The 13,891-nt window shown below is 34.5% G+C and overlaps 4 protein-coding genes across 4 annotated transcripts; all 4 read right to left on the bottom strand.

The window, feature by feature from the left end:
* Positions 1–262: 262 nt before the first annotated feature.
* Positions 263–2,997, bottom strand: LOC132195343 (uncharacterized). Its single transcript, XM_059617285.1, has 12 exons — positions 2,918–2,997; positions 2,761–2,858; positions 2,490–2,697; positions 1,983–2,165; positions 1,797–1,929; positions 1,575–1,731; positions 1,322–1,498; positions 1,175–1,259; positions 1,072–1,121; positions 888–992; positions 712–837; positions 263–652 (listed from the first exon to the last, which is right to left on the bottom strand). Exons 1-12 carry the CDS (start codon positions 2,925–2,927, stop codon positions 356–358), a joined length of 1,629 nt encoding a protein of 542 aa, XP_059473268.1. The 5' UTR covers positions 2,928–2,997; the 3' UTR covers positions 263–355.
* A 724-nt stretch (positions 2,998–3,721) lies between these two features.
* On the bottom strand, positions 3,722–7,151 carry LOC132199190 (uncharacterized). The gene is made up of 12 exons (XM_059623780.1): positions 6,993–7,151; positions 6,846–6,943; positions 6,584–6,791; positions 6,134–6,316; positions 5,913–6,045; positions 5,687–5,843; positions 5,453–5,629; positions 5,306–5,393; positions 5,203–5,252; positions 5,039–5,143; positions 4,861–4,986; positions 3,722–4,804 (listed from the first exon to the last, which is right to left on the bottom strand). The coding sequence occupies exons 1-12, from the start codon at positions 7,000–7,002 to the stop codon at positions 4,517–4,519; spliced, it is 1,623 nt and encodes a 540-aa protein (XP_059479763.1). The 5' UTR covers positions 7,003–7,151; the 3' UTR covers positions 3,722–4,516.
* A 412-nt stretch (positions 7,152–7,563) lies between these two features.
* On the bottom strand, positions 7,564–10,277 carry LOC132199121 (uncharacterized). Its single transcript, XM_059623661.1, has 12 exons — positions 10,130–10,277; positions 9,974–10,071; positions 9,709–9,916; positions 9,295–9,477; positions 9,069–9,201; positions 8,840–8,996; positions 8,605–8,781; positions 8,457–8,544; positions 8,357–8,406; positions 8,188–8,292; positions 8,010–8,135; positions 7,564–7,953 (listed from the first exon to the last, which is right to left on the bottom strand). Exons 1-12 carry the CDS (start codon positions 10,137–10,139, stop codon positions 7,666–7,668), a joined length of 1,623 nt encoding a protein of 540 aa, XP_059479644.1. The 5' UTR covers positions 10,140–10,277; the 3' UTR covers positions 7,564–7,665.
* A 217-nt stretch (positions 10,278–10,494) lies between these two features.
* Positions 10,495–13,200, bottom strand: LOC132199071 (uncharacterized). Its single transcript, XM_059623529.1, has 12 exons — positions 13,048–13,200; positions 12,733–12,848; positions 12,466–12,673; positions 12,222–12,407; positions 12,033–12,165; positions 11,810–11,966; positions 11,570–11,743; positions 11,416–11,506; positions 11,314–11,363; positions 11,143–11,247; positions 10,952–11,077; positions 10,495–10,888 (listed from the first exon to the last, which is right to left on the bottom strand). The coding sequence occupies exons 1-12, from the start codon at positions 13,058–13,060 to the stop codon at positions 10,604–10,606; spliced, it is 1,644 nt and encodes a 547-aa protein (XP_059479512.1). The 5' UTR covers positions 13,061–13,200; the 3' UTR covers positions 10,495–10,603.
* Between the last annotated feature and the right edge of the window lie 691 nt (positions 13,201–13,891).

Here is a 13,891-nt window from a genome sequence, read left to right as displayed (position 1 = left end):
GCAATACTTTTATTTAATATTAAGACGCGAATGCGAGAGTTGCGTAATTTTCGCTTTAATCTTTTGTGTCAGATGCTCTGACAATATTATAAGGCATAATTGCAAACTGCGTCATGCAAATGCGTGGCTGAAAACCTCCCTCTACACAAGTAACCAATTAACTCATAAGCGAGAGGGTATATCATATTGAATGTCTTTATTAAATTTATCTACATATTTCTATTTTGAATCATGGGAAAGTAAAACAAATGATATTTACAGCCTAATTTTACATCTAATATTTATTAGCATAATACCAAAATTCTATAACATTATGCATAAAAAATATAATAAACATTACTGTTGAAATACTTCTCTAAAGAACTTCCACATCAAAAAGGGCCAATTTTTTTAGGGTCTGTCTGTCCAATTTTCCGCCCTTGTTTACTGGCAGACTTTTGACAAAGTGCACTCCAGCGTGCAGTTGCTTGTGCTCAGGGAGTCTGTCAGCCACAAATTTGCATAGCTCTTTTGCTGTACATTTTCGTCCTGGTTTCAACACAACCAGAGCCCTCGAAACGTGAACGGCATCTAAGTCGGGAATTCCCACAACGCCCGTCTCTTGCACATCAGGGTGCTCTTGCAGAACAGCTTCGATTTCAATCGGCGAGATCTATTGATTGCAATAGCGAAATAAATTTGAACAAAAATGTAGGCTCATGTGAGACTTACAATTACCGATTTATACCGGTATGTAAATTTAACTCTATCTTTGATGTAAACGTTCCCTTTTTCATCCATGAAACATAAATCACCTGTTTTCATCCAACCGTCTTTGTCAATCAGAGAGGAATCAACCTTATTAAGAAGAATATTTATTTAAAAAATTCACTTATTTTGACAGTCACCTGATTGCCAGGTTTTAAGTATCCTTTTGTAATGAGGGGTGTTCGTAAGTATAACTCACCAACTTCGTGAGGCCCCAATTTTTTCCCTGTCAAGAGGTCTAAAACCTGCAATTTTTTGGTTATTAGAAATTATTTTTTACTCTGTGGGCTACATTTAAGGCTCAATTAATGGTTTCATCATTACTTTTCCTTCAAAGTGTGGTTGCAAACGTCCTGAAGAAGTAAAGTTGTGGCCTTATTTAAGAATTTTATAAATTGGTATTTATTTATATTATTTAAATTTGTACCTTCATTAGTGCAGTGCTCCAATTTTTTTGGTGTCTCGCTTATCTCAGTGCAAGCTGCCATTTGAATTTCTGTCATTCCGTAAACCTAAAAATTATTTGAAACAGCAATGACGCTGGAAATTAAAGACAAAAAAATATTGAAAAAACCTGCTGGAGATGTGTGTTTGGCAATTTCTCAAAAATGCTGTCCGCTGTTGTTGGATCAAGAACCCAGCCACCAATCGAGATCAGATTTAAGAAACCCTTCGACTTTAGGGTCGCGAGTTCGTCGTCACATTGAGCAAACCAATTGGCCACAAAGGGATAAAGCAAAATGCTGCTGGGCTACGTAAATTGAGATTTTAATTAATTCTGTGTTTGTAATAATTAAAAATCCAAAAATCCAATATTAATAACTTGCCTTGTATGTATGAATGTGTTGGAAGTATTGGAATCTGTCAAATTTATTAATATGATACAATGTTTTTCCAGCCTTTAAGAAAAACATTGTACAACCTAAGGCGCTAACTCCGTAATTAATCGTGAACGCCAAGATAGACTTCTCGCTCCTTCGAAACCTTCATTTAAAAAAAAAAAAAAAAAAATAAGGCATTTCCTAATAGTTTTCTTTAAAAAAACTTACTTGTAGTTGTCAATGAAACCAACACAAGAATAGTGAGTGTGCACTACACCCTTTGGAGGACCTGTCGACCCACTTGTATGTAAGACCACCACCACATCCTCTTTAACGTTGATGTCTTTAGGTTTTTTAAATGCTTTTTTACGATAGTAAGAAATTTAAAATGTGTTATTTTTGGCAATTCGATACCCGAGCCGTCGTCACTTAGCAAATTTGATAAATGGGCAGTTCCTGATATTGGTTCGTCTCCCAAGCTTAGAAGACACACTTCAAAATCCAACTTCTCCAAAGCATTTCTAATTACTTGTATTGTATCCGAGTCGACCAAAACAAACTTTGCCGAACTTTCATTTATTTGCCTCGCATGAACATCTAAATTTTACAACATATATTAGATAACGTTGAAGTTGGTTTAAAGTTGATATTATCATCTTAATATTCAATTAAATTATTGAAATAGTTCTAAAATATGAAAAAAACAATTCAAAATGAAAATAAGTAATATCTAAAACGTTATTTGCCCCCACCATCAAGATTGCATTTCATATTTTTGCTATAACATGTAATTTGAGCAGAGCGCAGAGATTGCAAAAAAATCAACATATTTAAATTATATCATTTTAGTTTTACTCTACTTTGACTATAGCTTGGCGGGAATGAGAGGAACACAAAAATAATACACAAGAGTATACTAACCAGGTGATTCGCTTTGTGAACATCCTCGCACCACCCCGCCCAGCAACCAAACACCAATTTTTACCAAAAATAGTTCGGCCATTGCATATGTAACAAAGTAAAGGGTGTCACCTTGCTTGAAACCTCTTCTAGCAAGGCTGCTGGCAATTTTAATCGCGTCATTTTTTACCTGGCCGAATGTCACTGTTTTTCCAGACGGAATATCCATCTGTGTGAAAATTAATTATTAAATTTGGAAGGAAAATTTAAAAGATAATTTTAAAATATTTACGATCCATGGGCGGTCTTTATAGTCTTTAATTCTTTCATCGTAATCTTTAAAAATGAAATCCATGAAAGGTATTTCAGGGATACTATGCAGGTTAGCGTCTGTAACAAATAATTGGCTTTTTGACATAAATATGCGTTTAAAATAAACAAGATCAAACCTCTTTGCATTTTGTACTTCTGAATTAGACCTTCTTAGTCAAACCTTAAAAAAGAACTGAACTAATATTGCGCAGCAGGGTCCCCTATATAAAAGCATACATATATATAAATTGAACTCCTAACCGATAACAATGTTTGCTATGTACAATGCCAAAAATAAAATTAAAAGAACTGCAAATTTCAAATTAATGAGGTGCAAATAATGACGGTCAGGCGTGTATAAGTTTATGGCTTTTAGTTCGGAGAATTAGCTGATAACGACAACTTATACAAGAAGCACACATTTTTTGGTTTTTATGTTCCATAACTTTGCTTTTCTGACAGTCTTAATAATATGGTAATAAATTATTGGCATATTACAGATTATAGTATAGATTTTGATATTGTGCTAAAAAGATTTTATACTGCGCTCTAGGCATTTATTTTATTTCCTCCTTATTCCAGATAAAATATAAATATTTATATATTCAAGTATAAATAATTCAAGGAACGAAGAAAAACTACAGCACTTCAGACCACAACTGATTAGCCACGCACGCAGTCGAATATCAAATGTATAGTGATTTTTTATCAAGTTTACCGCCTGTATTCATTGCAATAAAACTTTGAGCCCCTGTAAAACATTAAATTTTGAGAATTTTCAAAATCCCTTTGTAACTATTTGTCTTCGCTGTAAGGGCTGCCAATGTGCCAAATATTATTCAAATCGGTTGAACCCATACCAACAGTGGGTCCCTTAAAAAAAATAATGCCTGATACATACATAACATGTATAATTTTTTATTGGTATTATGATGGGTCCCACGCACACTATATACATCTATACGATCGAGGTCAATTAAAATTACAGTTTATTTACATATTATCCTCCTCAAAACTATATATAGAAAGAGCTAAACTTTTAAGGGCCTGCCTATCTAATTTTTGAACCTTGTTCACTGGCAGAATTTTGACAAATTAAACTCCAGCGTGCAGTTGCTTGTGCTCGGAAAGCTTCTCTATTTGCATTGGTCTTTTGCACTGCAATCCCGTCTGGATTTCATAACAACCAGAGCTCGAGAAGCGCTGCGGGTATCAGGGTGGGATATTCCCTCAACACCTGTCTCTTCTTGCACATCAGGGTGATTTAGCTGAACATCTCAATTACAGTCGGCCTGAGCTTTTGGTGAAGAATTTCTTAAAATATTAGAATATATTCACCAACTATTAAAATATAAGGCTAACAATATCATACTTATTTCGATGTATGTAAATTTAACTTTGACCTGCTGACAAATATATAACTTTATGGACTGAATGTCGTTAGGTGCAGCAACTACTGTTGGGCTCTGATTCTGTAAGGCCAAAACGACACGTCATTTGGTCTTACAGAATCAAATAAATAAATAAATTTAATGCAATTTTAATTAAAGAAATCCATCTTAAACTTATAAATCAAACATGCTTGCATTCAACAAAATAATTATGTGATATTAAAAAATGGAATAACAAGGGATTTTTTTTCATTATATTTATTAATTAAATATTGCATACTCCTATTACAGCAAAAAAAGAAAATTAGCACAACATAATTCATAATTGCTCTCTATAATGCTCAACTACCCATACAAAAGTGCTAAACTTTTAAGGGCCTGCCTATCTAATTTTCCACCCTTGTTTACCGGCAGGCTTTTTACAAATTGCACTCCAGCGTGCAGTTGCTTGGACTCAGGACACCTGTCGGCCACGAATTTGCATAGATCCTTGGCACTGCACTCGCGTCCAGGTTTGAGAACTACCAGAGCTCGAGTAGCGCTGTTGGTATCAGGATGGGAAATTCCCACAACACCTGCCTCCTGAACATCAGGGTGCTGTTGCAAAACAGCTTCGACTTCAAATGGCGAGACCTTTTGATAAAAAATCTTTTAAAAACTTGTTCAAATCAATAAAATGTATGACATACAATATCATACTTATAGCGGTATGTGAATTTAACTCTGTCCTTCACATAAACGTTTCCTTTTTCATCAAAAAAGGCCAAATCTCCTGTTTGAAACCACCCGTCTTTGTCAATTGATGAAGAGTCGATCTTTATTAAAATAAAATTTATTGCTTAAAAAATTCATTCTAGCCAAAGTCACCTGATTGCCAGGTTTCAAATATCCTCTTGTGATGTGTGAAGCACGGACGTACAATTCACCCACCCCATGTGGCCCAAGCTCTTTGCCGGTTGACAGGTCCAAAATCTGTAATAATTTGACAAGTAATGTCAAATGGAAAACTCCAATTATAGTTTCCTTGTTACTTTTGCTTCGTATTTTGGTAGCATACGTCCCGAGGAAGTAAATTCGTGCCCTGTCAAATATGATTGCAAAATCTCTGTTATATATTTAATTTAATACTAATACCTTCGCTTTTGCAGCGCTCGAGTTTATTTTTTGGATTTTCGAAAGAATCAGTGACACTTGCAAATAGAATTTCTGTCATTGCATAATCCTGAGATATTTTTTTACAACAAAATTAAATAAGGAGAAATTAGACAAAAATTTCAAAACCTGCTGGAGATTTGTATTTGGCAATTTCTCCGTCAGACTGTCCGCTGTTGCTACATCAAGCACCCAGCCTCCAATCGTGATCAAATTTATGAAACCTTTTGACTTTAGGGTTGCAAGCTCATCATCACATCGAGCAAACCAATTGGCCACAAATGGGTACAGCACAAGGCTTTTCGGCTACAATTTAATCAATAAACTTTTTAAATCAAAATAATAAAATGAAATAATTACGACCTTGTAGGTCAAAATGTGTTGGAAGTATTGGGATCGGTCGAATTTGTTAATGTGGTAAACCGTTCTTCCAGTCCAAAGATTAAACATCATAGTACTAAAAGCCCCGATTCCATAATTAATCATGAACTCAAGCACAGTATCCTCCGTCTTAAGAAACCTTGATTTCAAAAATTTAAATGCAAATTTAAAAATATATATTTTATTTCATTAATTTAAGTAAACTCACTGAAGGTAGGTTATGCCCCCAATACAAGAATAGTGTGTGTGCACCACACCCTTTGGGGATCCTGTGGACCCACTGGTATTCATAACCGCCACCATATCCTCTTTTACATTAATATTATTTGGTGGCTTATATGCTGAAACGCAAAGAATAATAATAATATATGATTTTGATTTTTGCAGACTTTCAATTTAGTTTCAAATTTAAAAACTAATTTTCTTTACCTGAGCCGTCATCATTAAGCAAAGTAGATAAGTGGGTAGAGCCTTTAATTTTTTCGTCTCCTAAGCTCAAGAGACACACTTCATAGTTAACCAACTCCAAAGCAGCGCGAATTACTTGGATAGTATCCGAATCAGCCATGACAAATTTTGCAGAGCTTTCTTTAATTTGCTTGGCACAGACGTCTGCATTTTATGAAAATAAATATGAAATTTTTTTTAAATAATATAATACATCAATCGAGTTCAAGTGCTATTTTAATATATTAAATTAGGAAATAAATCGGATTTAATCCCACAGTGAAAAATTAATCAGTGTTCCTGACAGCGAGTCAGACCGAGAAAATAAATTCTGGTGAAAAAAATATTAAATTTTTCTTAAATTTCACGGTCTGTTTTTCATTTCACCTGATGCAGTAGAAAGATATGATGAAAAATAAATGTGAAAATTACCTGGGGCTTCATTTTGATAGCACCCTCGCACCGCGCCGCCCAACAACCAAACACCGATTTTTACCAAATACAGTTCGGCCATTTCGTACGTCAAAAAGTACAGGGTGTCGCCTTGCTTGAAGCCTCTTCTAGCAAGGCCGCTGGCAATTTTAATCGCGTCTTTTTTGACCTGACCAAATTTCAAAGTTTTTCCAGACGGAATATCCACCTACGTATATATAATTGAAATTATTTGAAAATGAAAATATAAATATTAACGTACAATCCATGGGCGCTCTTTGTAATCCTTAATTTTTTCGTCATAATCTTTAAAAATGAAGTCCATGAAAGGGATTTCCGGGATGTTAGCAAAGTTAGCGTCTGCAAATTATAATTTGTTGAAATTTTCACCCTAAACGTAAGAACAAACCTCTCTGCATTCTTCTGAACTTGAGCGTCTTTAATGAACGTGAAAGGGAAACTAAAGCTCTTTTCTCACAGCTTCAGAACATGAGTATGTTATGCACAGCGTGACTTCCCCTATATATGCTTGATAGCAAGTCAAGTCGTTACTGATAATTTTGTTTCCTGAGTTCATTTCAGAAAAAAATATACTGTGCAAATTAAGTGTTTTGGTCATATTCTGGGTAGTTTATGACTTTAAAATTTAGTAATTGCTGATAAGGCTGCTTTTTCAATTAGCACATAATTGTATAACCTTCTCAACTAGTGCACTGTATTTTAAGAATGGGGTCTTATAAAAAGCAAATAAAATGGTTCTCTTAAAACTTTGCTTAAATTGTAATATTATCTATTATCTCACAATATTTTTTTTTTAATTTGTTGGTAGTTCATAATCAATCATTTTTTTTTCTTCAGAGCCATTTATTTCAGAGCTTTAATGAAAATTTGATGAAAGAAATTTATCTTTAATTCATAACTCAAACATGCTTGCTATAGACAAAAAGATTATGTGATGCAAAAAAAAATTGGAAACACGAAGAATTTTTTTATTGTTTATTAATCCAACAATGCACACCACTATTACACAGCAAAGGAAAATTATCACTGCATAGTTAATTAATTCGCTCTGTAATGCTTAACTACCCATTCAAAAGTGCTAAACTTTTAAGGGCCTGTCTGTCCAATTTGTTGCCCTTGTTCACTGGAAGGCTTTTAACAAATTGCACTCCAGCGTGCAGTTGCTTGTGCTCAGGACATCTATCGGCCACGAATTTGCATAGATCCTTTGCATTGCACTCGCATCCAGGTTTGAGAACAACCAGAGCTCGGGTAGCGCTGTTGGTATCAGGATGGGAAATTCCCACAACACCTGCCTCCTGAACATCAGGGTGCTTTTGCAAAACAGCTTCGACTTCAAATGGCGAGACCTTTTGATAAAAAATCTTTTAAAAACCTGTTCAAATCAATAAAATGTATGACATACAATATCATACTTATAGCGGTATGTGAATTTAACTCTGTCCTTCACATAAACGTTTCCTTTTTCATCAAAAAAGGCCAAATCTCCTGTTTGAAACCACCCGTCTTTGTCAATTGATGAAGAGTCGATCTTTATTAAAATAAAATTTATTGCTTAAAAAGTTCATTCTAGCCAAAGTCACCTGATTGCCAGGTTTCAAATATCCTCTTGTGATGTGTGGAGCACGAACATACAACTCACCCACCCCATGTGGCCCCAGCTCTTTGCCGGTTGACAGGTCCAAAATCTGTATTAATTAATTTTGCAAGAAACGTGAAATAGAAACCTCCGATAATAGATTTCATTGTTACTTTTGCTTCGTATTTTGGTAGAAAACGTCCCGAGGAAGTAAATTCGTGCCCTTTTAGATATGATCGCATAAGTTCTGTTATAAATTTAATTTAATTCTACCTTTGCTCTTGCAGCGCTCGAGCTTATTTTTGGGATTTTTGAATGAATCAGTGGTAGTTGCAAATAGAATTTCTGTCATTCCAAACACCTGCGAAACATTAAAAAAAATCAATTGTAGGAAAATTGGATGTAGAAATATTTGAATAACCTGCTGGAGATTCGTATTTGGCAATTTCTCCGTCAGACTGTCCGCTGTTGCTACATCAAGCACCCAGCCTCCAATCGTGATTAAATTCAAAAAACCTTTCGACTTGAGGGTTGCGAGCTCATCATCACATCGAGCAAACCAATTGGCCACAAAGGGATACAGCAATAGGCTTTTTGGCTGCAATTTAATGAATGAACTATTTGAAATCAAAATAATAAAATGAAATAAATACGACCTTGTACGTCAAAATGTGTTGGAAGTATTGGGATCGGTCAAATTTGTTAATGTGGTAAACCGTTTTTCCAGTCCATAGATAAAACATCATCATACTAAAGGCCCCAATTCCATAATTAATCATGAACTCTAAAAGAGTGTCCTCAATCTTAAGAAACCTTGATTTCAAAAATGTTAATTTGGGAATTAAAAATTTAAATTGTATACATTATAAATTTTCGTAAACTTACTGAAGGTAGGTTATGCACCCAATACAAGAATAATGTGTGTGCACCACACCCTTTGGGAATCCTGTCGACCCACTTGTATTCATAACCGCCACCATATCCTCTTTAACTTTAATATTTTTTGGGGCCTTATATGCTGAAACCCATGGAATAATAATGTGAATGCACTCACATATTATTTTGATTTTTGCAGATCGTTAATGTATAACTAAATTTCCTTACTCCTTACCTGAGCCGTCATCATTAAGCAAAGTTGATAAGTGGGTAGTGCCTTGAATTTTTTCGTCTCCCAAGCTAAAGAGACACACTTCAAAGTTCACCAACTCCAAAGCAGCGCGAATTACTTGGATAGTATCCGAATCAGCCATGACAAATTTTGCAGAGCTTTCTTTTATTTGCTTGGCACAGACATCTACATTTTATGAAAATATGAAATAATTATTCTTTAATAATTTATCAATCAAGTTCAAATTATTAAATTTGAAAATAAAATCGGACGTTAAGAGGGAAAAAAATCAATAAGTTGCTGGCAAATAGTCTAACTGACAATGAGTTCAAAGACTATTTAGGTTAATTATTTTTCAATGTTTTTCATTTCACTTGATGCGGAAATATGGGATAAACAACAAAATGCGACGATTACCTGGGGCTTCTTTTTGATAGCACCCTCGCACCACGCCGCCCAACAACCAAACACCGATTTTTACCAAATATAGTTCAGCCATTTCGTACGTCAAAAAGTACAGGGTGTCGCCTTGCTTGAAGCCCCTTCTAGCAAGACTACTGGCAATTTTAATCGCATCATTTTTGACCTGACCAAATTTCAAAGTTTTTCCAGACGGAATATCCACCTGCGTATGTAGAATTTAAATTAGTTGAAAATAAACATATAAATATTAAAAACATACAATCCATGGGCGCTCCTTGTAATCTTTAATTTTTTTGTCATAATCTTTAAAAATAAAGTCCATGAATGGGATTTCTGGTATGTTAGAAAAGTTCGAGTCTGCAAATTTAAAAAAATTATCCTCCAGTATGCACTCTAACTAATTGTAAGAACAAACCTTTCTGCATCTTTTGCTTCTCAATTAGAACGTCTTTGTCACAACTTGTAAATGAAATAAGGTTTTTTCCTCACCATGTTGAAACCTGACTATTTATGCACGGCATGACGTCTCATATATCATCAATTTGCAGCAATTAAAGTCATTGCCGAGCGATAACCATGTTTGCTGTGTACATCATCAACATTTGAATTTCAGAAAGAAAAAATGTGCAATACAAGTGTTTAGGCCATACTCCGGGCAAATTTAAGTTTTTTTAAATAGAGTGAAATTGCTGATAAGGCTGCGTTTTCAATTACAACACACTTGTATGGCCTTCTCAATCAGTGCTCTGTATTTCATTTTTCAATACAAGGGGTTTTATAAAAAGCAAATAAAATAGTTCACTTCTAATACCATTCTGATTTTAATATATTATCTAACAAGATTTCCAGATTTTGTATAAATTTTTTTGCAAATTCTAATAAATCGCGCTTATATCTTCAGAGCCATTTCTTTGAGAGCTTTTCGGTCAAGTTTGCCGCCTCTGTTTACCGGTAATTTGTCTACGATTTTGGCACCTGCGTGTAACTGCTTGTGCAATGGCATTTTGCCAGCGACAAATGCGCTGAGCTCTTCTGGAGAGCAATGTTGGTCCTCCTTCAGGACGATGTAGGCTTTTGTCACATTGTTCGTTTCTAAGTTAGGCAACCCTACGACACCTGCTGCCTTCACCGCAGGGTGTTCTTGGAGAACGTTTTCAATCTCACTTGGTGAAATCTGAGATTAAATATTTTCAAGGTCAATATTAGAAAGTCAACCACAAATTAGAGTTAAAAATACCAAGTAGCTCCAGTATTTGTACATGAAATTAGCTCGCTCTTTGACATAAATTTGCCCTTTGTCGTCAAAGAATCCAACATCACCACTGCAAATCCAGTTCTCCTCGTCAATTGAAGTTCTGTTTGGCTATGAAATTTGAATAATTGCATTATTTATTTAAAAAAAAAATTATTATCTATTTTTCAATTCACTTTGTTATTGGACTGATAATATCCCTTCATTAGCCCTGGTGTGCGCATGTAGAGGACTCCATCCTTAAAAGTAGTTTGTGGCTTCTTTGTTTCAACATCCACTATCTAAAGTAAAAAAAATATTAAAATTAACTAGTAATCATAACTTAAAACTGTAGATATTTATAATACTTTTGCTTCCATGTTTGCCAATAATGAACCAGATGATGTGTATGTTTGACCTGCAGTTTTTAATGATAATTTACGCAAATAATAATCTAAATGGGTCTTTACCATCAACTGTAACGCTTGGCACAGAAGCCATCTCATCTCCATCTGGTATATGAGTTACAAAAGCAAACAGCACCTCTGACATGCCATAGACCTTGAAGTTATTCATTTTTCATTTTAATTCAGCCTTATATTGAATATTTGCCTATTTTATCACCTGCTGAATATGAGTTTGGGGAAGATTTTGCGAAAGGAGTTTTGCCGTCGTAATGTCTAGAATCCACCCTCCGATCATCATGTGCTTCAAAAATCCACTTTTGCGCACTGCTTCAAGCTCTGGATTACGCGCAAAAGAACTGGCAATATATGGGTACAACATAATTGTACGTGGCTATGAATTAAAATTTAAAAATAGTTGAAATCCATTATTCCTTTTTTTAAACTATAATAATATCACTTTGTAAGTCATTAAGGCAGGCAAGTAGTCGCTCTCCTTGAATTTATTCAAATGGTAGATGGTCAGGCCGTGCCGCAAAGCATACATGGAGAGACAGAGATTTACAACCCCGTAGTTTATTACGAACTCCATTATAGACTCTTTCAATTTCAATTCCCTGTGAGAAGATAGTTGGATTTTATTGTTTTTGTCAAGTTCACCTGGTATAATTATCAATATTTACTTCATCATTATCAAATTCGCAATCACAGATTGGTTCGTGTGCACAACACCTTTTGGCATTCCAGTGCTGCCGCTGGTGTTGCAAATCAAGAGCATATCATTATCAACATCAATGTCCACATTTCCAGAATAGGCTAAAAATTTATATGTAAAATTTTTTGAATCAAAGTATGCGTATTTTAAATTTCACCACTGCCGTCGTCCCGTAACATTTCAGAAATGTGGGTCGTTCCCTCCAAATGCACGTCGCCGATGCTAAAGTAATTTACTTTAGCTTGGTTGGCCGACTGGGCTGCTTCTTTGACAATTTCAAAAGTTTCTCCATCCACTAGTGCAAATTTGATTTGCATCTCTTCAATTTGGAATCGGTAATGCTCTAAATAATCCAATATAAAATACATATTTAAAAAGTGTGGCAAATTAAAAAAAAATGCCTTGGCTTTCAAGAGTGCTGGTGCCCTTGACTGCGCCGCCCAACATCCACACAGCTAGCTCAATTAGGTATAAATGCGCCATTTCCGTAGTGACAAAAAACAGGATGTCACCCTTTTTAAACCCTTCCTTCTTCAGCCAGCTTGCAATTGTTTGAGCATCTCGTCGAACCTGACCAAATGTGACACTTTTCCCAGATGGCACGTCGACCTATTCATATAATTTTCATCTAAAATTGGAAAATAGGAACAAAAGTATGTTTGTTTTACAATCCATGGTCTGTCCAAAATATATTGATCAAAATTTTCATGGGTCTCAAATACAAAATCCACAAGAGGCTTTTTGGGAACTTCAATCCTTGGCAAAGTTGATTTCACAATATTTGCTATAATTATAAAAATACTTTAATTATCGTTCAATTAAATTACGATACAATTCCTAAATTTAAAGAATTTTTTTTAATATTATAACAAAATATCCAAAAATTAATATAAATTAATTAAGAAATTCATATATAAATTGCGTAGATGAATCAAGAATATTTTTAATAATTGAATATTTATCCAATATGAGAGCACACTTACAAGACGAACCCATGGCAGAGGACGTACCAAACAGACTAACAAACTTGATTATCGCCAACACCCAGAAATGGGTTGATAATGGGTTATGTACATATAGCACTAGCAAATAACAATATGCGTAGAAATATCTTGTAAATATCTTCTTGATCGGAGCCGCATGCGCACGCACAGTTCTGAATAAATAAATTTGTTTGTTTCTTGTAAACGTTGCCCTTGACATAATATTACATATAATTATGCTGCCTTGTGCACAATGAACTTTGCGATTTTCAAAGGCGTGCCGCGCCGTCGAACTGATTACCAAAGAGCGTGCTCCAGCTAACTTTTGTTGAGAATATTATTGCATAGACAAACTAATAGTTGTGTTTATATAAAATTTGGGAATTATGCTAAAGTTTGGTAATGCATGGTTGCAACAATGCTAACCAGACATTTTATAAATATCTAATTTTTAAACTCGACCCTCAATGCAAATGTGTAACAATTACATTTAAATTTTTGCCATTAAAAAAATAATGATAATACAAAACCTTTATATTAATTTAAAGTGCTTCCTTTTTAGAAAATTGATTTGATCCCATTCCTATCGTTCCTGGGGCACATTTAAGCTATTATTCAAAATTATTTTTTTTTCAAACTAATTTTTTTTTTTAAATTTTATAACAGCAAGTTCAAGGGAACAATCGTTTATTTATTGGACCTTGAAGCAGGCATGTCCAACACCGCTACCATCTATTTCCATGAAGAATAAACAAGTAAAAAATGGTTATGGAGTATATTTTTAAAAGTTTAAGCACAGCCACTTTTTCATTTCTTTCATATTTGATATTCCACGTAAATTGTT

Source organism: Neocloeon triangulifer, unplaced genomic scaffold (assembly GCF_031216515.1).
Source record: "Neocloeon triangulifer isolate White Clay Creek 2 clone unplaced genomic scaffold, ASM3121651v1 ptg000001l, whole genome shotgun sequence".
NCBI classification, from domain to species: Eukaryota; Metazoa; Arthropoda; class Insecta; order Ephemeroptera; family Baetidae; genus Neocloeon; species Neocloeon triangulifer.
Note: the sequence above shows the minus strand (reverse complement) of the source record. Positions and strands in the feature narration are given on the sequence as shown.